Below are 20774 nucleotides of genomic sequence, written 5' to 3'. Positions count from 1 at the left end.
GGTATAAGGCATATCTTGGGGGGCAAAGAGGCAAGCCTCAGGTCAGATGTGCATAACTGGGGGCAGATTGGCAAATAAAAGGAAATAAAAACAAAAATTGCATTTTTCTAAATCATGGTTTTTATTAAATATGAAAAAATAGTTTACATGTGATTTGATATTTAATATTCAAATTTTGGGGGGTCGTCTTATAATCTAGCAAATACGGTGATTTCCAAGTCCTAAAACAGATCAGAATTTCAGAATTCCATTTTTGTTGACCGAGGCTACGCAGCTCACTCCCCCCCCCAGTTTAATTAATTACCTCTTAACGTGTCTAACGCGATAGGGGGCGAAGGTTTAAGGTTTGCATTGATTGGCGCAGCAGGAGACGAAGGTTTATTGTGAACCGGTTTGATTTTATCGTCGGATACAGCGATACGCCCGTTCAAAGATCAAGAACGCACCTTTTAACGAGGCTGTTTTTAGATGTTATACTTGATTCAATTTTCACACAAAGAAAACACATTTACAAAGTAGTTGGTTTTCAATTCCAATTAATATATATATATTTTATATTTTGACATAAATAATATAAATACGTGTGAAAATGTATAACATACATACTATATAAAATACTTTAAATGACCATCCATGCAAAATTTACATTCACGTTTATTTGGTGCTTTAATTCGCTCCGTAACACTTTGCTCTACTTTATTAACGATTTTGTAAAAATACAAATATTTTTTTTTCCGAAAAAAACTGAACATTTTTGGCTTTCCTCCACCCCAAATAAAAAGCTCTTAATGAATCACAGGATATATATTACCAAGCCAAGCTGCTTTGTATCTTACGCAGTGTCTGATATAATGTTACATGTTGGCTCTTGCAGGGTTTTCGCCCAAAACATTCCGTATATTCCAACCAAAACGACATATAAAATATATATATTTAAGAAAAAAAAATCCTTATTATTACTATTGTATCAAAAACATGTTATATAAAGCAATTTAACCTTCAAACACAACATATACATTCTAATAATTCATTACGTTTCTGGTCACTTATTGTAGCTTTATAACCTAGATATGTTTCTGCTGGATGTCTTCTGGCCGCTGCTATTAAGGTGATCAGAATATTGGCCTAAAGAAATGACAGGCAGGCGTGAAACGAGCTGGCTGTCAATTCATAGGTCATCTTCCTGGTTACCGGTAAAGCCCCCGGGGACTCGGAGAAGAATCGTTGGGCAGCGAGCCTCCCCGGTAGAAGTAGAACTTACAGGAACGGTTGTCCGTGATCCGGCCGGACAGTACATGCCCATCGAAAGTAACAGCATCTCCACTGGAGTCCTGAGCAGTCCACATGGAGATGCTGTTACACCTGATAGACACTACGCCGCTGCCCTCGGTCTCTGGACACTCGGACGGCTTCTCGGAAGCTTCTCTCCTGGAAATGGAATCGTTGAGAAATGAGCAGCTTGAACTCTGACGTTCCGCAAAGTCGGCTTTCCCCGTAAGACACGCCCCGGGGTAAAAGTACGTGCGCCGCTAAAGGGTTAAAGCAAACAACTACTCCGTCTTCTCCCTTAACGTTCATAGGAATCGTCTGCGATCTCTAACACTGCTGGATGCTTCAAGGGCTGAGGGGTCAACCCATTGTTCATGTCGGCTTTTAACTTGCGCGTGTGCCGGTAACGTCACCTGTGAGCGTCCTCCAAGGACAGCTTCATGATCCCGCAAGAGAAAAACCCCAGAACCCCCAGAAGAGCATCTAGAACCCACAGAACCCCCCAAACGGCATATAGAACCCACAGAATCCCCAGAAGAGCATCTAGAACCCCCGGAAGAGTTTCTAGAACCCACAGAACGCAATAAACACGCCGCTCCTCTATAGCGAAGCCGTTATTATCGTTCGAGTTTCTCCTCCCTGCTCCGGCTTCTGCTGATAAATCGGTGGTCCGGCGACGCTCCCCGAGGATTGGTACTTAACGGGGTATAAGGGTTTTGATGCGTTTTAGTAAATATTCCATTAGACTTCTATAGTCCCTTTGACATAAAGCGTAAATAGGGGGCCGGGTCCCAGCGCGGAAGCTTAATGACATTGCTTAACCCCGCAAGCTACTCCTTAACCCCCTAAAGAGCTTATCCCCAAAAATCTCTTCTTTTGAGTCTGCAGCAGCCCCAATGACTTATTAACCCTTTACCTGTTTCAGAAGTATCTCCGAGCTCCCCAAGAGCTTCCTACCTCGCCCCGGCAGAAGGGCACAGTGAGGAGGAAGCTTCTTTCACTTTTGTTTACGGGAATCCAGAAAAAAATCTCTCGAGCAGACGCTGTTTTTTTTGTTTTTGTTTTTTCCCTTTCTTCCTTCCTTCTTTCATCTCCAAGCAGTCGTTTCACTTCGCCTGCCTGCCTGCCGATGACGACTCGCTGAGGAGACGTGTGTCCCGATCAGTGTGCGAGTGACTGTCCTGTGTCACCGAGGCTTATATCGGCACCCGTGCTGCGAGGACGCAGGGCGACGGGCGAACGCCACGTAATGCGAGCGCACGCTCCCCCTGATAGGGTTTATGTGCTCAGGGCAAAGTTTTACGAGGGGCCTTATTGCTTTGATGGACTCTGAGACCGAGATAGGAGCTGGCGGTTCCAGCAAAGAGACGATGATATCATCATTTTTGCTTTTTCTCCTTTTCAGTTTTCTTAATCAAAATCTGGCATCCAAACAGGGCTTCAAATTATTCATGAAGCCAAAGCATGCGCAGAAATCATCCAACGCATTAGACCAGTAATGGCTTTCGGATAACGTTTGCCCGGCATTGCCAGGGGTGGGTTTGCCAAAAAGTGGTTGAGAGCGATGGGATGAGCTGAGAGTAAACCTCAGATCTGGCGTTTGAGCCGTAGACTTGTAAGGGATCTGGAACTAAGTAAACCTAGGTACTGATGTTTACGGATTTAAGTAAGCGATATTTATGTATGAGAAGCCTGTCTATACCACGTGACCAGCCTCATATATATATATATATATATATATATATATATATATATAGTGTGTGTGTATGTAGTTGGATATTTTGTGGATTTTTTACTTTACCAAGAGGGTGGTAGATAAGTGGAACAGCCTCCCAGCAGAAGTGGTAGATGCTAATACAGTGAGGGAATGTAGACATGCATGGAATAGACATAAAGTTCCAGAATCTAAGACGAGACCAACAAATGGTTATGGTTTGAGTCTTTACAGCAGGGGAACCGGGGCGACTAGATTGGCCGAATGGGCCTGATCTGCCGTCACCTTCGATTGTAGAAGCCGCTAGACTTCTTTTCGAGCCAAAACTTAATTTTTTTGCAGTGCCGGGGAAGGCCGTTGTTTTAAAGTTAAAGGATAATTTAACACGACTTGAGAGGTTATGGACCCGCCACCCGATAAATCCCCGGGGGACTAAAGTTACAAAGAAACGGGTACATTGAGATGAATTAACCCTCTTTCTATTGTACAGCGCTACAGAATATGGGGGTGCGATATAAATACGTATGTCGTCTGGAACACTGTATGTCAGTTACCGTTGGCGGGGAGAAAATGCACATTATTAACAAATTAACCAAAATCAAAACCTAACACAGTATTTGCAGCCGTCTCATCATCACGATTTCTTTCTATATTGACGGCTTTGCTGACCTTTCATCGACATCAGTGGCAGTAAAGCGATTTCCTGCCACTGCAGCTTCTACCTCAGTTAAGTGTTTTCTTTTTTTTCTGTGGTTAAAGAATGCGTATTTAAGCAATCACAGAGGGTTGGCGTTACTCATGGGGTACTTTAATATACATTCGTCTGAAGACGGGCTGTTGGGGAAAGTAAATTGTTCCTTTAAATATAGTTGGTCGTTTCCCCAGGAGCCACGCGCTGGCAATGGTACTGTGTTTAAATAAATAAATGCAAGGGACTCCTACAATATGTGGGACGTCTGTCGTATCCCTTTAATAAAGTGGACATGTCCGCGTAAAATGATTATTGAACTCTTGTGCAAGCCCAATGGTGACTGAGACCCCCACACCTATGTGCCAAAAGTACTCCCGCTGGAGTTAGCAGGTTAACACTTTTCTGCCCCTGATTAATGGTCGTACTTGCTGAAGATCAATTAATCAAGGGCATTTGATTAGCATCACCCGACTGCAACTTAGCATCTTAATTCCCATGGAAGCAGTAAGGACGTGCTTAGTTTTTCACACATGGCTTCTCCATTTTGGCTTTATTTTTGTTGATTAAATCAAGACACGGTGTAATATGTCGCCTTGTTCATCTGAGGTTGTATTTACCTAACATTTAGACCTGCGAAGCAACAGATGATTTTTGTTGTGTCCTGATATCTAAAACCATAGAATGCAAAGAGGGTGTACTTTATCATATTTAAAGCACTTCAATATGCATTCTTTATTGGTAGGTCTATATATGGCCCTATTGGAACGTCCCTTTAAATATTAAGGCCAGTAGGGACTCTTTAAAATGAATGTAATTTACACATGGCCATACGGTCTGGCACTCAGTGAGTGAAGTATAAGAGGTCGGGGCTGCCTCTGGAAAGGACGAACCAGTCTGGCCACTTCACAAGCATTCTTAACACACGGTTTCTCCACTCCCTGTGAAGCCCCCGCCATTTGGGTTGTAAGTCACAGGTGAACGTGCCGGCTTTATTTCTTGTATGGCAGTTTAACGACATAGTTACATAGTAAATAAGGTTGAAAAAACACCTAATTCCGTCAGGTTCAACCCTTGTACCCAACCTTCCTATTCCTGATCGAAAAGAAGGCAAAGAAACTTCGAATTCTGCTATCAGGGGGAAAATTCCTTCTTGACTCCAAAGGGGCAATCGGATTCTACTTATAGCCCTGTATGTCATGCCTTTCTAAGAAAATATCCAGACCCCCGTTTGAAGACATCTAATATATTTGATAACCACCTCCCTTGGTAGTGAATTCCATACCTTTATTGTCCTCACTGTAAAGAATCCCTTCCTTTGTCGTGTTTATACATTTCTGTTAATGAACAGGTCACTGAAGAGCTCGTTACATCGGCCCCGCATATATTTACATAATGTTATCATATCCCCTGTAAGACAACGTTTTCTAGTTCTAGACAAAAAAGTAAAACGCCTGCGACGTGTCATCCACTCAATGAAGACTCTGTGTTAGTGACGCAAGATTCTTAGAACTTAAAAAATGTGTCCACAGGCAAAAAAATATGAAAACGGGGCCAATATCATTAGTTAATAATTAATCCTTTGCAAATATTTGCCGATCGTTATTGTCCTGGTTACATTGTGTTTCCCAGATTAGGGGATATAAAAGGTAGGAATGATCCGGCGATCGCGTGGGACCGGCGGGTGAAACGTTCGATGAAGTTTGCTCCGCTAATGGTTAATATTGTTATAGCAGCCGATTTTTACTGCGTTTTTTATGTACTTCGTAGATTGTGCTTTCTTGGAGCGTGTTCTTAAAGTGACCCTGTCCCATGATAACCTCACGCATAGAAACACAGAGGATGCCGGCAGATCCAGTTCGGCCCGTTTTTAACTGATGGAACTCAAAACATGAATCAGTCCTTATCTTAGATTTAGGTTAACCAAATACTTTCATTATACGTACTTTCTTTGCCCATGCTTGCCCCGCCCATGCTTGCCCCGTCCATGCTTGCCCCGCCCATGCTTACACTACATCTAATCCTCTGACCCTCTAGTTTTAGATTATGTTGTAAGATTTCTCCTCCTTGGAAGTAGACTTCCCTCCTTTACTTTGTTAAACCCCGTAAGTACTTCAATGTTTCTTTCCCATCTCCTCTCTCCTCCCTCCCTCTCTCTCTCTCCTCTCTCTTCTTCTCTCTCTCCGAGCCGAACACATTGAGATCCCTGAGCCTTTCCTGATAACGCCGAGAAGATGCATTAATAAGGAGGGTATAAGAAAGGGGAGCAGGTTCTTAGCTGATTATTTAAAGACATCAGAAGCTCTGAGATATGCCAACCATGGCGGGTTCTCTTCTATGCCCTTTCCTGTAAAACCGGGCATTTTATTGCTCCTATAAGATTATTTTTTTCCATCGATCTCGAACGCGCTCCTAATAAAACATCACTTATGAGCCGGCACCGCCCCGGACACGGTAGATACAGCCTGTTTCCATTAAAACCGCCGGCTCCCTCGATATTTTGCTCCAGGTCGTAGATATTATTCGGCGTCTTCCAAGTTTGACAAAACAGAAAAAATAGGCATTTCCATGCTAGTAATGGGGTCTTGGAAGGTTTGCGTTCTAGAAGCCCCCTTATATAATGTGAGAGTCGTCTTTTCCGTCAGTGGTTTGATGACCTCATGATCTGTGTCAATGTTCCAAATCTGTGTTTACCTTTCTGCTTCGTTTTATCAGTAGAAATCTAGGTGTGCGTGTAAATACGTGTCCCTCGGTCTGTCAGAGGTGAACCGGGATCGTCTATTAAATACCTTATACACCAGTATATACCAGTATACAAACACAGCTCGCGGAGCCCGAAAAACATTCTCTCACAGATATCGCCGCGCTCTGACCTTCCTCCACTAAAAACAAGATAAATAACGCTTTATAAACAAGCCCCGCGTGGTATTTAAATGGCAATTTCAACGTGTGTGAAAGAGTTAAAGCGACGCGATTCGTTGTACTTTGTCATTTCTTCCGTACGCGTTTCTTGATTTGCAGAGACCGTGATCTCTGAACCTCGGCATTGATGGGGTGATAACTACACTATCTTATTATGATTTACTGATGAATGTAGCGCCATCATATTCCACAGCGCTGTACAATACCCACCCGTATACGTAAACTACCGTTCAAAGGTTTTGGATCACTTAGCTAAGGAAGTTTCTGGCTGTAACATAATTACATGACCATCAATTAGCCCTTTAAACTTAAACCTGGATCAGCGAACACAACGTGCCATTGGAACCCAGGAGTGATGGGAGTGATAAAGGGCCATTGGGACACAGAAGTGATGGGAGTGATAAAGGGCCATTGGGACACAGAAGTGATGGGAGTGATAAAGGGCCATTGGGACACAGGAGTGATGGGAGTGATAAAGGGCCATTGGAACACAGGAGTGATGGGAGTGGTAACCCCAATGTGTTTTACTTTATGCAGTCATAGGTTACTAGAGTTATTAAATTAAGATTCTGTCTCATTTTCCATCTCCCCGTCCCGCTGCCACATGCTCTGTAAATTTCGCTTTAATGATCGCTGGGACCTGAGCTCCCCCCAGAGCGACATCTGGGGGCTGGACAGGACCCTTTAACACAATGTATCTAACATAATGTATCTTCCGCTGTGTTGAGTGAATCTCTTCCCCGCAGACACAGCATCGGGCATATAACGAGGCTGGTGGAGCAGCACGGCAGCGATGTGTGGTGGACGCGTCCTCTAGAGGAGTTACTTCCCAAATCTGTATTGCAGCAGGTAGAATTATCCTTGCATTTTCTGACTTTGTGTTACAAAAAGCCGAGCTTGAGGTTAAATCCTTTCTGGGTGCGTCAGGAACCATAACCTTACTGTGACCTATAGTAAAAAATCTATAATTAACTTCTTCTAGAACAATCATTGGATTACAGATCCTGCCGTCCAAAAGCCGAGACCTTTACCAAAAAGGAAAGGAGTTTGTTTCTCTGTAATGGTGACGAATCTGTGCACACGCGTGTGCTGCACCCGCCTATCCGTCCGACTATGCTGAGCCAACCCCCTTTTGAGCGTTATCAGATAGCACTGACAGATACCGTAGCGCTATAGATGGAGGTTAATGTCATTTAAGCAGGTATGCAGGGTGCCGGCTGCTAGAGTAAGCCGAGGTTTTACCTCCCTGGCCCCCGTCCTACTGGGCGATGGCATACCCCGGCCCCTCGCGTGGCACAGGGGACAGCATGCTATAGGGGCCGTGTTGGCTGGCCGTTTATTTTATACGACATGAGAGCTGGCAGCGGGGTGGACTAATCGCTGAATGTTGGATGGTACAGGTCAATGGCGTTTCCCGGCGCGTTTCGCCTCCAAATGCATCCTTCAGAAAGTTTGTCGTATCGTTGATCTGTTAGAAAGTGTTGCAAAAATCAAATCACGCGGCTAACCCCGTAAATCTCACTCTTATCCTTACTGTACCCCTTTCTGCAAAATCCCCTCCTTCTACCCTCTCTTCCCCCAGGCCAGTGAGGGTTCTGAAGTGCTGGATTTCGAGCCCGGGCGGGATGTATTGGACATCTGGTTTGACAGCGGAACATCTTGGGCCAATGTTTTGGAAGGTATGAGGACTTTTTTCTTACTTTACTGAGCGAGTTGTTCATAAATGGAACTGCCTCCTAGCAGAAGTGGTAGAGATTAAAACAGAGAGGGATATCCCTATCCTGGATTTGAGACGTGATTAGGGAAAAATGTGCAGAAAGACGGGCTGAATGGTTCTGATCTGTCGTCACGATACTTTTGGCCAGGTACCCCCTTTTAATGATCAGAACACCATAAATTTGGCACGCGCCAATTATTAGTTGTTAAACCTGAGAATCGTCGTCACCGGTATCGAGACAGGCGAGTAAAAAAAGAATTGTCTAAAACATAATTTCTTCCTATAGAAATACACTTATTGGACAAAAGTATTTGGACACCTGACCATTACATCAACAGGGACTCTGATGACATCACATTCTAAATACATAAACATTAATATGGAGTTGGTCCGCCTTTGCTGATATAACGGCTTCCGCTCCTCCGTTTATCCAGTAGAGCGTTTGCGAGGTCAGCCACTGATGTTGGATGTTGTGGAAATCCTTCCCAGAAGAGTGGAAGCTGTTATGGCTGCAACAGGGGGACCAACTACATATTAATGTCTATGTATTTAGAATGTGATGTCATCAAAGTCCCTGTTGATGTAATAGTCAGGTGTCCCAATACTTTTGTCCATATAGTGTATATTATCAGCAGCATATACAATAGCATGAAGCATGAAAGGTATATGGAAGGAGAGGGGGGCCCGGCTCCTGGGAGCTTACAGTCTGTTGGGATAGCAGCTGTACAGATAGCGAGTCTGGGCTATAAACCTGGCTAATTAAACCATTCCAAAGGTCAGCGAAACAAGACAGAGATACCAGACACAATCTCGGTTATATCTATCTCAGTGTGATTCGCTATGAATCATTCAGCTATTTCTAGGTAAATACTTGAGCCATCTAATAAATGAGTTTATTGCAGGCGCAGAATCACCTTTTAATGTTTCACAAGAACCTCCCATGTGTCCCTGTTTAGTTTGGCCAGTCCTGCATTTATCAGTCCATCTTTTTTTTTTTCTGTACTCGGTTACTTAAGTAGCTACCAAGGGGTTAACGCAGGGGGTTATTCACTAAAGGGAGAGTTGTGGTTTAAACTCCTTCGCTTCACTATACATTATTAAGGGCCGAGACTGTCAGATGCCTCAAGCAGCAAGGGCTGAGCTGGCCCCGTATAATGAATGATACTGAATACATCTCACTGATTTAACTATACATTATGCAGGGCCAGCCAAGCGCCTCCTGCAGCAGGTGATCACCAGGGTTGGCCCTTAGTGATGTATGGTGAAGTCAAGTAGATGAACCTACACTCTACTTGTAGTGAATAGACCCCCAGAGTCACATATAGGGGATAGTATAGCCCCCCCTACCCATAGCCATGCTTCTACCCTCTGCCCCATCCAGAAAAGGCAATTTATCATAAAAGAAAGTTAGAATCGTAAAGAAACCCCTAAAACAAAATAATAACATATTGTCCACCCAACACGCCTCCCACTCCCAGTATGCTGGGCCAGGCTGTACTTTATTTGCCCCGTAGATTCTGCGTATTCATGGCAAACTTCAGATTACCCGGTTAACCATTTTTTTGACTGCCTGGAGAATTATAAAAACATAAAAAAGTACTTAATAATAATAATTCTAGGAAGTTTTTTGATGAGTATATCGCCACTAGGGGGCGCTCTTGTGCACACAGTGATCAGAAATATTCCAGTGGGGGGCAGACAGAGGATCCTGGGGACCGGGCTGTGTCTGGATACCTGATCGGTGATCATAAGAGATCTAATAAGAACGCCGGCCAATGAAAAACGGACGCATATCAATATATTCTGGCTTTCGCCGAATGGGGGGGGGTGCGTACAAGGTTTAACGGAAGAAATTGGCATGTAATATCATGGAAATTTATCACACAAAGAATTGGGGGTCTCACAGACATCCAGTAACACGGTGACCCACAACGCCCCATTCAAGGAACACATTAATGTAACGATAAAGCGAGTTAAGTGATTAGGAGGGGAAATGACCCCCCGGTAACCAGTTTCCCGAAGTGTGGCTGTAAAACCTGAGATATAACACGAGATATATAAGGGCAGCAGAGGGCCGAGCGGAGCCGGCGGCCACAAAACTTTGTCTTTATCAGGTAATCGGTGTTTACGGCAGTCACATCTGCCGGCAGGTGGCGGGGCTGCAGATACAAGGTCCAGGTCATGCATCAGAGCGCGATAACTGATTAAAGCGATTACCGTTATCTTATGTTATATACTTTGTTTACAAACGCGTCCCGTGACTGAAAAACAGGTCAAGAAAAAAAAGGCACGAAAACTGACAATAAGATATAAAGTAAACTGCCGGTAAAAATATGTCCAGATCCCCGTTACGGATACATTTAAAGCCCTACGTTATCGCGTGTGCTGCGTCTGTTCTCCGTTAGTTAAATGTATCAAATATATAAATAATTACCCGTTCCCGAGGATAATAATCCGATCACTCCGTGCTGTTACTTTTTGTTAAGATGCGGAACAAAGAGCGGACGTTTACCTAGAAGGGAAAGACCAGCTCGGCGGTTGGTTCCAGTCCTCCCTGCTCACCAGCGTGGCCGCTAGAAACAAAGCGCCGTATAAGTGAGTATTTCACCCGTATTCCTGAAATATGCTGCCGTGGGATAAATGGGGGGGGGGAATACAATGTACGGGTACTCTTATTAAAAAGCACTGCAGCTGAAATACTTCTTCCCAAAACATGTGTTTGTATGTATGTGTGCGTTTGTGTGTATATGTATATATATATATATCACACTTACAATATGATATATATATATATATATATCACACATACAATATAATTTATATATATATCACACATACAATATAATTTATATATATATCACACATACAATATAATATTTATATATATATCACACATACAATATAATATTTATATATATATCACACATACAATATAATATATGTATATATATCACACATACAATATAATTTATATATATATCACACATACAATATAATATTTATATATATATCACACATACAATATAATATTTATATATATATCACACATACAATATAATATATATATATATCACACATACAATATAATATATATATATATCACACATACAATATAATTTATATATATATCACACATACAATATAATATTTATATATATATCACACATACAATATAATATATATATATATCACACATACAATATAATATATATATATCACACATACAATATAATATTTATATATATATCACACATACAATATAATTTATATATATATCACACATACAATATAATGTATATATATATCACACATACAATATGATATTTATATATATATCACACATACAATATAATATTAGGGCTGCAACAACTAATCGATAAAATCGATAATAATCGATAATGGAATTCGTTGCCAACGAATTTTATTATCGATTAGTTGAATCGATTATTATCGATTATAAAATGAGGGTTTTTTCAGAGCAAACGCTCTGAAAAATACCCCTCATTATATAATCCGTTTAGTCTGACTCACAGCAGCAGCTCCTACTTACCAGCCCCTCCCTGTAATCACTGTGACAACTGGCCCCGCCCCCTTCCTTCTCCCAGAAGGCCAGAACCACATGGCTGTGACACTCATCTAACTGTGAGTATAAAATTAATATTTGGGCTACTGAAAGTTACGGGAGGTGGGGGTTAATTTAGGGGCAGTTATGGTTAATGGGGTGTTTAGGGGCAGCTGTGGTTAATAGGGTGTTTGGGGTTAATTTGAGGCAGTTGTGGTTAATGGTATGTTTAGGGTTAATTTAGGGGCTGTTGTGGTTGACAGGGTCTTTAGGGTTAATTTAGGGGATGCTGTGGTTAATGGGGTGTTTAGGGTTAATTTAGGGGCAGTTATGGTTAATGGGGTGTTTAGGGTTAATTTAGGGTAGTTGTTTTGATGGGGTATTTAGAGTTAATTTAGGGGTAGTTATGGTTAATGGGGTGTTTAGGGTTAATTTAATGATGAGGACTGAGGGTTAATTTGATTAATTTAATAAAGTTAACTTAAGGTGCAGTTAGAGATAAAGGGGGGCCAAACTAAGGGGAATCTAAATCCTGGGGACAGTGAAGATTAACCCAGTACTTATTTAAAAAAGTATGGTGTCCGTGTGATGTGAACGGGTCTGTGACTCTATGAGGGGACTATGAGATATCGGGGGGGTATAAGGCATATCAGGGGAGGACGGAGTGACATATCTGGGGGTATAAGGCATATACATTATATAAGGCATATGTGGGGAGGGCAGTGTGGCATGTCTGGGGAGGACGGAGTGGTGTATCAGGGTGTATAAGGCATATCTGGGGCCACAGTGGCATATCTGGGGGTAGACTGGAGTGGCATATGTGGGGAGGTAGTGTGGCATGTCTGGGGAGGATGGAGTGGTGTATCAGGGGGTATAAGGCGTATCAGGCACAGTGGCATATGTGGGGGTGGAGTGGTATATGTGGGAGGCAGAGTGGAGTGGTATATGTGGGAGGCAGCGTGGAGTGGCATATGTGGGAGGCAGTGTGGAGTGGCATATGTGGGAGGCAGCGTGGAGTGGCATATGTGGGAGGCAGCGTGGAGTGGCATATGTGGGAGGCAGCGTGGAATGGCATATGTGGGAGGCAGCGTGGAGTGGCATATGTGGGAGGCAGCGTGGAGTGGCATATGTGGGAGGCAGCGTGGAGTGGTATATGTGGGAGGCAGCGTGGAGTGGCATATGTGGGAGGCAGCATGGAGTGGCATATGTGGGAGGCAGCGTGGAATGGCATATGTGGGAGGCAGCGTGGAATGGTATATGTGGGAGGCAGCGTGGAGTGGTATATGTGGGAGGCAGCGTGGAGTGGCATATGTGGGAGGCAGCGTGGAGTGGCATATGTGGGAGGCAGCGTGGAGTGGCATATGTGGGAGGCAGCGTGGAGTGGCATATGTGGGAGGCAGAGTGGTATATGTGGGAGGCAGCGTGGAGTGGCATATGTGGGAGGCAGCGTGGAGTGGCATATGTGGGAGGCAGCGTGGAATGGCATATGTGGGAGGCAGAGTGGTATATGTGGGAGGCAGCGTGGAGTGGTATATGTGGGAGGCAGCGTGGAGTGGTATATGTGGGAGGCAGCGTGGAGTGGCATATGTGGGAGGCAGCGTGGAGTGGCATATGTGGGAGGCAGCGTGGAGTGGCATATGTGGGAGGCAGCGTGGAGTGGCATATGTGGGAGGCAGCGTGGAGTGGCATATGTGGGGGGCAGCGTGGAGTGGCATATGTGGGAGGCAGCGTGGAGTGGCATATGTGGGGGGCAGCGTGGAGTGGCATATGTGGGGGGCAGCGTGGAGTGGCATATGTGGGGGGCAGCGTGGAGTGGCATATGTGGGGGGCAGCGTGGAGTGGCATATGTGGGGGGCAGCGTGGAGTGGCATATGTAGGGGGCAGCGTGGCAAGCCTGGGCTCAAATGTGCATAAATGGGGGGGGCTGGTTGGGAAATAAAGACAAGAAATGTATTTTATCAAAGTTTTTTTTTATTCTGCTGTTTGTATTTACCATCATTTGTTTATTAAATTATTTTAAATAAATGAAAAATTTACATTCATTTTTTTTATCCGATTAATCGAAAAAATAATCGGCCAACTAATCGATTATGAAAATAATCGTTAGTTGCAGCCCTATATAATATATATATATATCACACATACAATACAATATTTATATATATATATATATCACACATACAATATAATATTTATATATATATATATATATCACACATACAATATAATTTATACATATATCACACATACAATATAATATTTATATATATATCACACATACAATATAATGTTTATATAAACAATACAGCGATATATCAAGAAATGGTTTAATTTCAGAAATCGGTCCCATTATACATTTATATATATTTTGTATCTTAATATCAATACAAAATTGCAAATCAAAAATTGTAACAAATAATAACCCAGAATGCAATAAAATAAACCTGCTGTAACTTTCTACACGTTCTAACGACTTGCTGGCGTTCTAATGAGTACGGAGGAGATAGAGGACGCGGGATAGGCAGAACATAGGGGCATATTCACTAAATGCAGAGTTTGTTGGTTTTTAAGCTCCTTGACTTCTTGTCTGAGAAACTGGCTGCTGTCGGCATTCATAATGAATAGTGAAGAGAGCTGAAAGCACGACTCTCCCTTTAGTGAATAAAGCCCATAGTTTATCTAAAGTACGCGGCCCGTCTCAGGAGGGCAATCGGAAATAAGCAACAGAATTTGTGTTAAAACTCCATCTAAATCTGTTTTGTATAACGAAGGGAAATAATTTTAGGGTATTTCTTGTTACTTTTGTGTCCTGTATCTCCTAAATTTATTATAAATATATATAATCCGGCTGCGGTTCGGGTGGCACACGGCGGATTGTTAGTCTTCCGTTAATGAATCATTTGGAATCGTGATTTGTCTCTTTTTTAATGTATTTTTACAGAAACGTGGTTGTTCACGGCTTCACTTTAACCGAAAAGGGAGAAAAGATGTCCAAGTCCCTGGGAAACGTGGTCGATCCGGATGTTGTGATTAACGGCGGACCCGTGAGTGATGTATTAAGATGTTACTAAGTCGTGGAATTGGCAATCACATGGGCGTTAATTGTTTGTAGGTTAATGAGACTGTTGGCAGCCTGTGGCAGATCCAGCGTTATGCAATCAGTTTTTGGGTTTCAACGAGCTCTAGTAAGGTGTAAAGGATGTCGGGTGACAGACATAGAATGTGACGGCAGATAAGAACCATTCCCCATCTAGTCTATGTTTATATTCCTTCGCTGTATTAACCTCTACCACTTCTGCTGGGAGGCTGTTCCATTTATCCACCACCCCCTCAATGAAGTAAAAACATCCTTACATTACATCTAAGACTCCTTTTTGATCTCATAAGAAGCCGCACGGACCCATCGAAATGATCTTATGGATTCACGGTTGCTTTAGCAGATAAAGCATGTTCTGCGCTCCCCTTTCCTGGATCGTGGGGAGCGGACGCTGCTATTTTCGGGGTTTTTTTTTATTGCCCGAAGAACGATACAATGTGCGGCCCCCGGGAGGCGCTGTGTGACCGTGTGACTCCTTCTCTGTGGAGTTTGTGTCCGTTTAACTCTCGCTGTATCCGCCGTAGGATAAGCTGAAGGAGCCCCCGTACGGAGCCGACGTCCTCCGCTGGTGGGTGGCGGAGTCCAACGTGTTCGCCGAGGTGCACATCGGGCCGGCGGTGCTGAATTCTGCCCGCGACGACATCAACAAAGTAAGACGCTCTACGGCGCCATCCTAAAGCGCACGGCTTGGGTGTCTCTTTAGTGACATCGCTCTGGGGGTTTAGTTTATCCCGTGTTCTGGGCTGGATTATCACAGAAGGATAGAAAGATCGGGATTCAGACCCCTATCACTCCTTGGTCGGGTCCTACTGCAATGATGATAGCTGCGTGCTGTCCTGTGCCTGTTTAGATCACCCCGGGTGTAAATCACCTTATAAACTTCAACTTATAACCATCAGTGTGGTCGTGGTGTCCATTTGCCTTTAACCCTTTCACTGCCTGAGAGGGGAATTGCTCGTCTCCCATGAACCCTAGAGGAAAAGCTGATTGGTGCGCTCGCCGCCCCACCGATTGTGACCTGCTTTTATTTTTCTGCAGCTGCGCAACTCGTTGCGCTTCATGTTGGGGAACCTGAACGGTTTCAGCCCGGAGGCGGATTCTGTGCCCACCTCTGAGATGCACGTGATCGATCAGTACATGCTGCATGTGCTGCAGGACTACGCCAGCAAGGTACCAGCACCTCGACCCTGCGCGCTCACGGACTCTGTATCAACTGCGGCCCGACCAAATTTAATGGATCCCTTGCCAGAGCTTTTGCGTGTTTCTTGGTATCTGGTGTAAGCAGGAGTGTGCGCACGTCGCGTGACATAAATGTAAAGAACGATTACGTCTTAAGAACAGTATATATCATAGTATAGATCCAAGTGCATTGGGGTGAAATAATAGAGTTAATAAGAAACAAAGTGAAATATCCGTCTTTTTCAGGTTTCTGAAGCATACAAGGGATACGATTTCGGTAAAGTTACTCGCCTTTTGGAAGCTTTGATCACAAGAGACTTATCCAGCTTCTACTTCAGTATAATTAAAGACAGGTATTCAGATCGTATGATCGCTTATTGTCTCCCCCGTCCTGCCGGCGCCTCTCCCCCCGTCCTGCCGGCGCATCTGTTAAGCTACGCTCTCTTTTAGGCTGTACTGCGAGGAGGAGACGGGTCTGAAGCGGCGTTCGTGTCAGACCGTGTTGGCGGCGGCGCTGGATGTCCTGGTCCGCTCGTTCGCTCCGATTCTCCCCCATTTGGCAGAGGAGGTCTTCCAGTATCTTCCATATAAAAAAGGTACGAGCGTTCCACCTCCCTGACCGTACTATACAAGGACAGCGCCGGGTTTAACCCCGAATAAAAGGGGCAGCTACCCCGAGCCCACAGCGGCTTCAGCACAAATGGCCCCCATAGTGTGGGGTTAGGGGTCCGTGCAGCCTTTCTGCATCCTGAAATAACGTCATTTAGGCGTCTCATCGCTCTCGAGGGAAACAACCGCGAAGACGCTGCCACGGAGACCAACGTCCGCTATTTTTTCTGACGTTAAAATATTTGTATTATTCTCTCCATTTTTTTGCTGCTTGATTTGTTAGCGGGGATTGAAAGGGTTTTAGGGCTCGTTTAACTTAGTATGAAAAGGATAATTAGTGATTTTTTTTCTCCATTAAAACCATTTTGGATATTTAAGATTCTCACGAGCTTCGTATCTTTTGTTAAGATTCTGATGGCGTTTTCCGCTCCGGTTGGATAAGTTCGAACTCCGTATGGAAGAAGCCAGGGTTGGTGGAAGCGGTAGAGGCCGCCTGTTCCATCAGAGATGCCTTCCTCGGCTCGATCCCGGGAAAGAATGCCGCGGAATACGACGTCACTGTGGTCATTGAACCCGGTCTCCTCTTTGAGTTAATGGAGGTAAGACTTATTTTTTTGTAATAATTCTCTGTTTATGTAATAGGTGCTTGAATTCTGCCCACGTTTTCCCATGCATTTTTGCCATTTTTACTATATGTGGGTTTAATTAAGATTCCCCTTTTTCCGTGTTTGACGTACCCACGCAAATAAAACATACTTTTATTTTTTCAGACTCAATAGAGCTTTCATTTGAAACCTTAGAAACATGCAAATAAATATATATATATATATATGCTAGTATGTCAAAAACCTGAAAAAAATATTTTTGCAATTATTATTCTTTATTTCTTCTACACATTATGTGCCCCTGTTGAATAATGACTGAACATATATTCTGCAACATCCACTGATTACGGATGTACCCCACATACATATTTTATGTTATGGTGGGCCACATCCTTCCCTTACCCTATAGAGTAGTATTTTTACTCATGGCCTTAGGGGTTTTTGGGGGTTGTGAGAAAAACATACATAGGGTAAAGAGAAGAATATAAAAAAAATATATAGTAGGAGAGCCCCTTACAATACGAAGTTAATTATTTTAACGCCCTACATATATTTCATGTACATATTGCATACAGTAACCCCGCGACATGCCTGGCTGGTACATCAGAGCTGTAAGCGCTTCTCTCTCTCACCCCCAGATGCTTCAGGCCGATGAGACATCGAGCACATCTCAGCTGAACGAGTTGTTGATGTCCTCGCACACCACGTTGGTGACCGAGATGCCACTAGACCTGCCAGCCAAGGCCTCCGTAATCGAAGGATCCTTTCTCATCCACATGGAAGGTAAGAAAGTCCACATCTGGTCCGTGTCCTGATCGTTCATTTACTTGCTAGGGGTAGTACATGCAGGTCCTAGAGATCTGTTTGTCAAGATCATGCGGCATTCTCGGGGATGTGATAAAGTGGGGTTCTGCACCCAGTTTAATTAAATTGCCCCATGTATGTAAGTAACTTGGATAACTCGCCTAGCCTTATAACCTGTATTTATGATCCAAATTCACCAGACGGAGACATCCGTGAAGAGGAGTTCTATAAAGTTTTGGTTCGGCCGAGCACCAAAGAGCGCTGCCCCCGCTGCAGGAAATTCACCGCTCCGTCGTCTTTAACCCCGTGCCCTCGGTGTCTGGAAGCCATTGCCGAGAAGTGGAGCCATTAGTCGCGGGGCGCGAACAGTTTATACGCAGAGACAAGAGAAATCCCCAAAACAAATAAATGACTTGCGTGGAAACTGATGCCACCGACACGCGTGCCTTTTGGAGGAATCGAGCCGTGAGCTGCGATGAAGCCGTCCCAAACCGGAGAGCCTGACGACACCAGACGCCCGCTAGAAGAAGACATTGTTTGGTCATTGGAGGTTATACCGGTGCAGGAACACGGGGCCGGTGACATTATGGGGCCATCGCTAAGAATCGGCCAATTCGGTTTCTAATGTTGTTAATAATCCACAAGGTATGCTGTATTTTAATGTAAAGCAGATTATAAAATCAGGGCGTTATTCACTAAACCTTGAGTCTAGGCGAGACGTTTCTTCCGACTGTATGAGGTATGCTTTATGCAGGGCTGACCTGATCTGCAGGAATGGCCGAGTCTGCCTTGTTTACTTGAATGTCGTCTCACAGGTTTAAGTCGGTGCCACACAGGGTGAAGCTGATGAAGTGAAATATTTGATGTCTCCTAAACTTTGTTTAGTGAATAAGCCCCCAATAGCGTGTCCATAGCTTTCGGCCCTCACGCGGCCCGTGTGGCATATACTATAAAGCACTTCTGGTCTTCGTGTGGGTTGTATAAATTATAGTCTGAAGAATGCTTTCTGATTCAAGTTCTCTCGACTTTACTCAAAGGATATTTTACTAAAAATCTAAATAAAAATCTTCATTTCTGAAAGTAATTCCTGGTCTCTTATCTGATGTTCCGAACGGTGGGTGTAACGAGGAGTCAGCGAGGGGCCGATACTGGGGGAGATCCATTCGGGTCTATTCACTAAAGGGAGAGCTGACTTCACAAAATATCATGAAGGGCCAACCCTGGCGCATGTCTGCTGGGGAAGAGCTTGGCTGACCCGGCATAATGGACAGTTGCAGCAGCGAGCTAACTGTTGAGTTATACATTATACAGGGCCAGCTCAGGCCGCCTTGCTGGGTAAACCTGCCACTGTTGGCCCTTTATCATCTATAGAGAAGTGAGGGAGATGAAACTTCTGCAACCTCTCTTAGTGAACAAACCCCCCTTTGCAAAAAATCTCAAAGTTGGGAATCCATGTCCCAGGATGCCTGGAATCAGTATATATAATATATATAAATTATAAAAAAAAAACAAAAAACGAAGTATTTAAAACAGCAAGAGGCGCGGATTACGCAATAACCAAAAACGGAATTTTAACGACTGTTTGTTGATTGGGCTGATTTTGGGGGATTTTTTAATTCATTGTTTTACCTACCAAAGGAAATGAATTAACAGCAAATCTAATGCCAAGATGCCGTTCAGTAAGGACGGAGAGTTGGCTGCTGCATCGAAATGGATTTTGAGGTCATCCAGAAGCACAAAGCCGCCTGTTGGGGCCGCAGATCTGTAGCTGAACCCCTGTGAGAGTCGTGCGTTCTTTAAGGTTCCCGCATTTTACGGCTGTAATTCTTACTATTAACTTATTAGAAACATTTTGCCTCCACATTGAGGACAATATATTTCCAAAATTGCGTAAATAAGACGCACAGACTTTTGGTCATTTAATAAACACATTTAATGAAGCTTCGGTGAGGATGGGGAACCGGTCCAGTTAAACCTGGGGGGGCTTCCGGCTGCTAATCAATGCGAGATTTAGTGAATAGACCCCTGGATCAATCAAGTGCAGCTCTGAACTCTATGGGGGTAAGTATCATGCTGATTAAACCTCTGCATTCATTGTTACGGAGATGGAACCACTAATCAGGATCGTGTCTTATACCCCCCCCCCCCAACCTGCCCCTCCTGCTGTTGAAACTGAACCATTCGGCCCAACTATTAAGCCCCTTATTCCTGATGTAAAGACTCAGACCTTAATCAGTCGTTGGTCTCGTCTTGGATTCCGTATAGCTTCATGCCTACCCCATACATGTTTAAATCCCCTCGCAGTATTAGCCTCTACCACTTCTGCTGGGAGGCTGTTCTACTTATCTTCATCTTCTTAAACAACTCACGTTACATATTTAATATTAAAAAGGAAATTTCCACCATCGTCCGCAGAGGCGCTTTGGAAATAAATAGATGTAGATGTAACGGTTACTCCTTTTGCATATATTTGCATATATTATTTAATGGCAGGACATACTCCACAATGATTGTTTTAATTACAAATGGCGTTCTAACGGTGACGTGATTGCTGCTTATTTTACAAAGACCTTAAGGCCCTGAACTGTAACCGGTATATCAGGGACGA

At 43.7% G+C, this 20774-nt stretch overlaps 1 protein-coding gene across 1 annotated transcript in view; it reads left to right on the top strand.

Moving 5' to 3' along the window:
• LOC149278175 (isoleucine--tRNA ligase, mitochondrial-like) overlaps positions 1–18518 on the top strand; it is a 33023-nt gene extending 14505 nt beyond the window's left edge. Inside the window, exons 13-23 of the mRNA XM_089502282.1 lie at positions 7340–7442; positions 8176–8272; positions 10797–10905; positions 14814–14916; positions 15494–15619; positions 16008–16139; positions 16395–16501; positions 16599–16744; positions 17166–17356; positions 18001–18145; positions 18367–18518. Of these exons, the coding sequence (XP_089358408.1) occupies positions 7340–7442; positions 8176–8272; positions 10797–10905; positions 14814–14916; positions 15494–15619; positions 16008–16139; positions 16395–16501; positions 16599–16744; positions 17166–17356; positions 18001–18145; positions 18367–18518 (1411 nt within the window). The remainder of the gene's footprint in view (positions 1–7339; positions 7443–8175; positions 8273–10796; positions 10906–14813; positions 14917–15493; positions 15620–16007; positions 16140–16394; positions 16502–16598; positions 16745–17165; positions 17357–18000; positions 18146–18366) is intronic.
• The last annotated feature ends 2256 nt before the right edge of the window (positions 18519–20774 follow it).

The sequence above is a fragment of the Sceloporus occidentalis genome, unplaced genomic scaffold (assembly GCF_023333645.1).
Source record: "Sceloporus occidentalis isolate IW3139 unplaced genomic scaffold, rSceOcc1.0.p SCAF_199, whole genome shotgun sequence".
Classification (NCBI taxonomy): Eukaryota; Metazoa; Chordata; class Lepidosauria; order Squamata; family Phrynosomatidae; genus Sceloporus; species Sceloporus occidentalis.
Note: the sequence above shows the minus strand (reverse complement) of the source record. Positions and strands in the feature narration are given on the sequence as shown.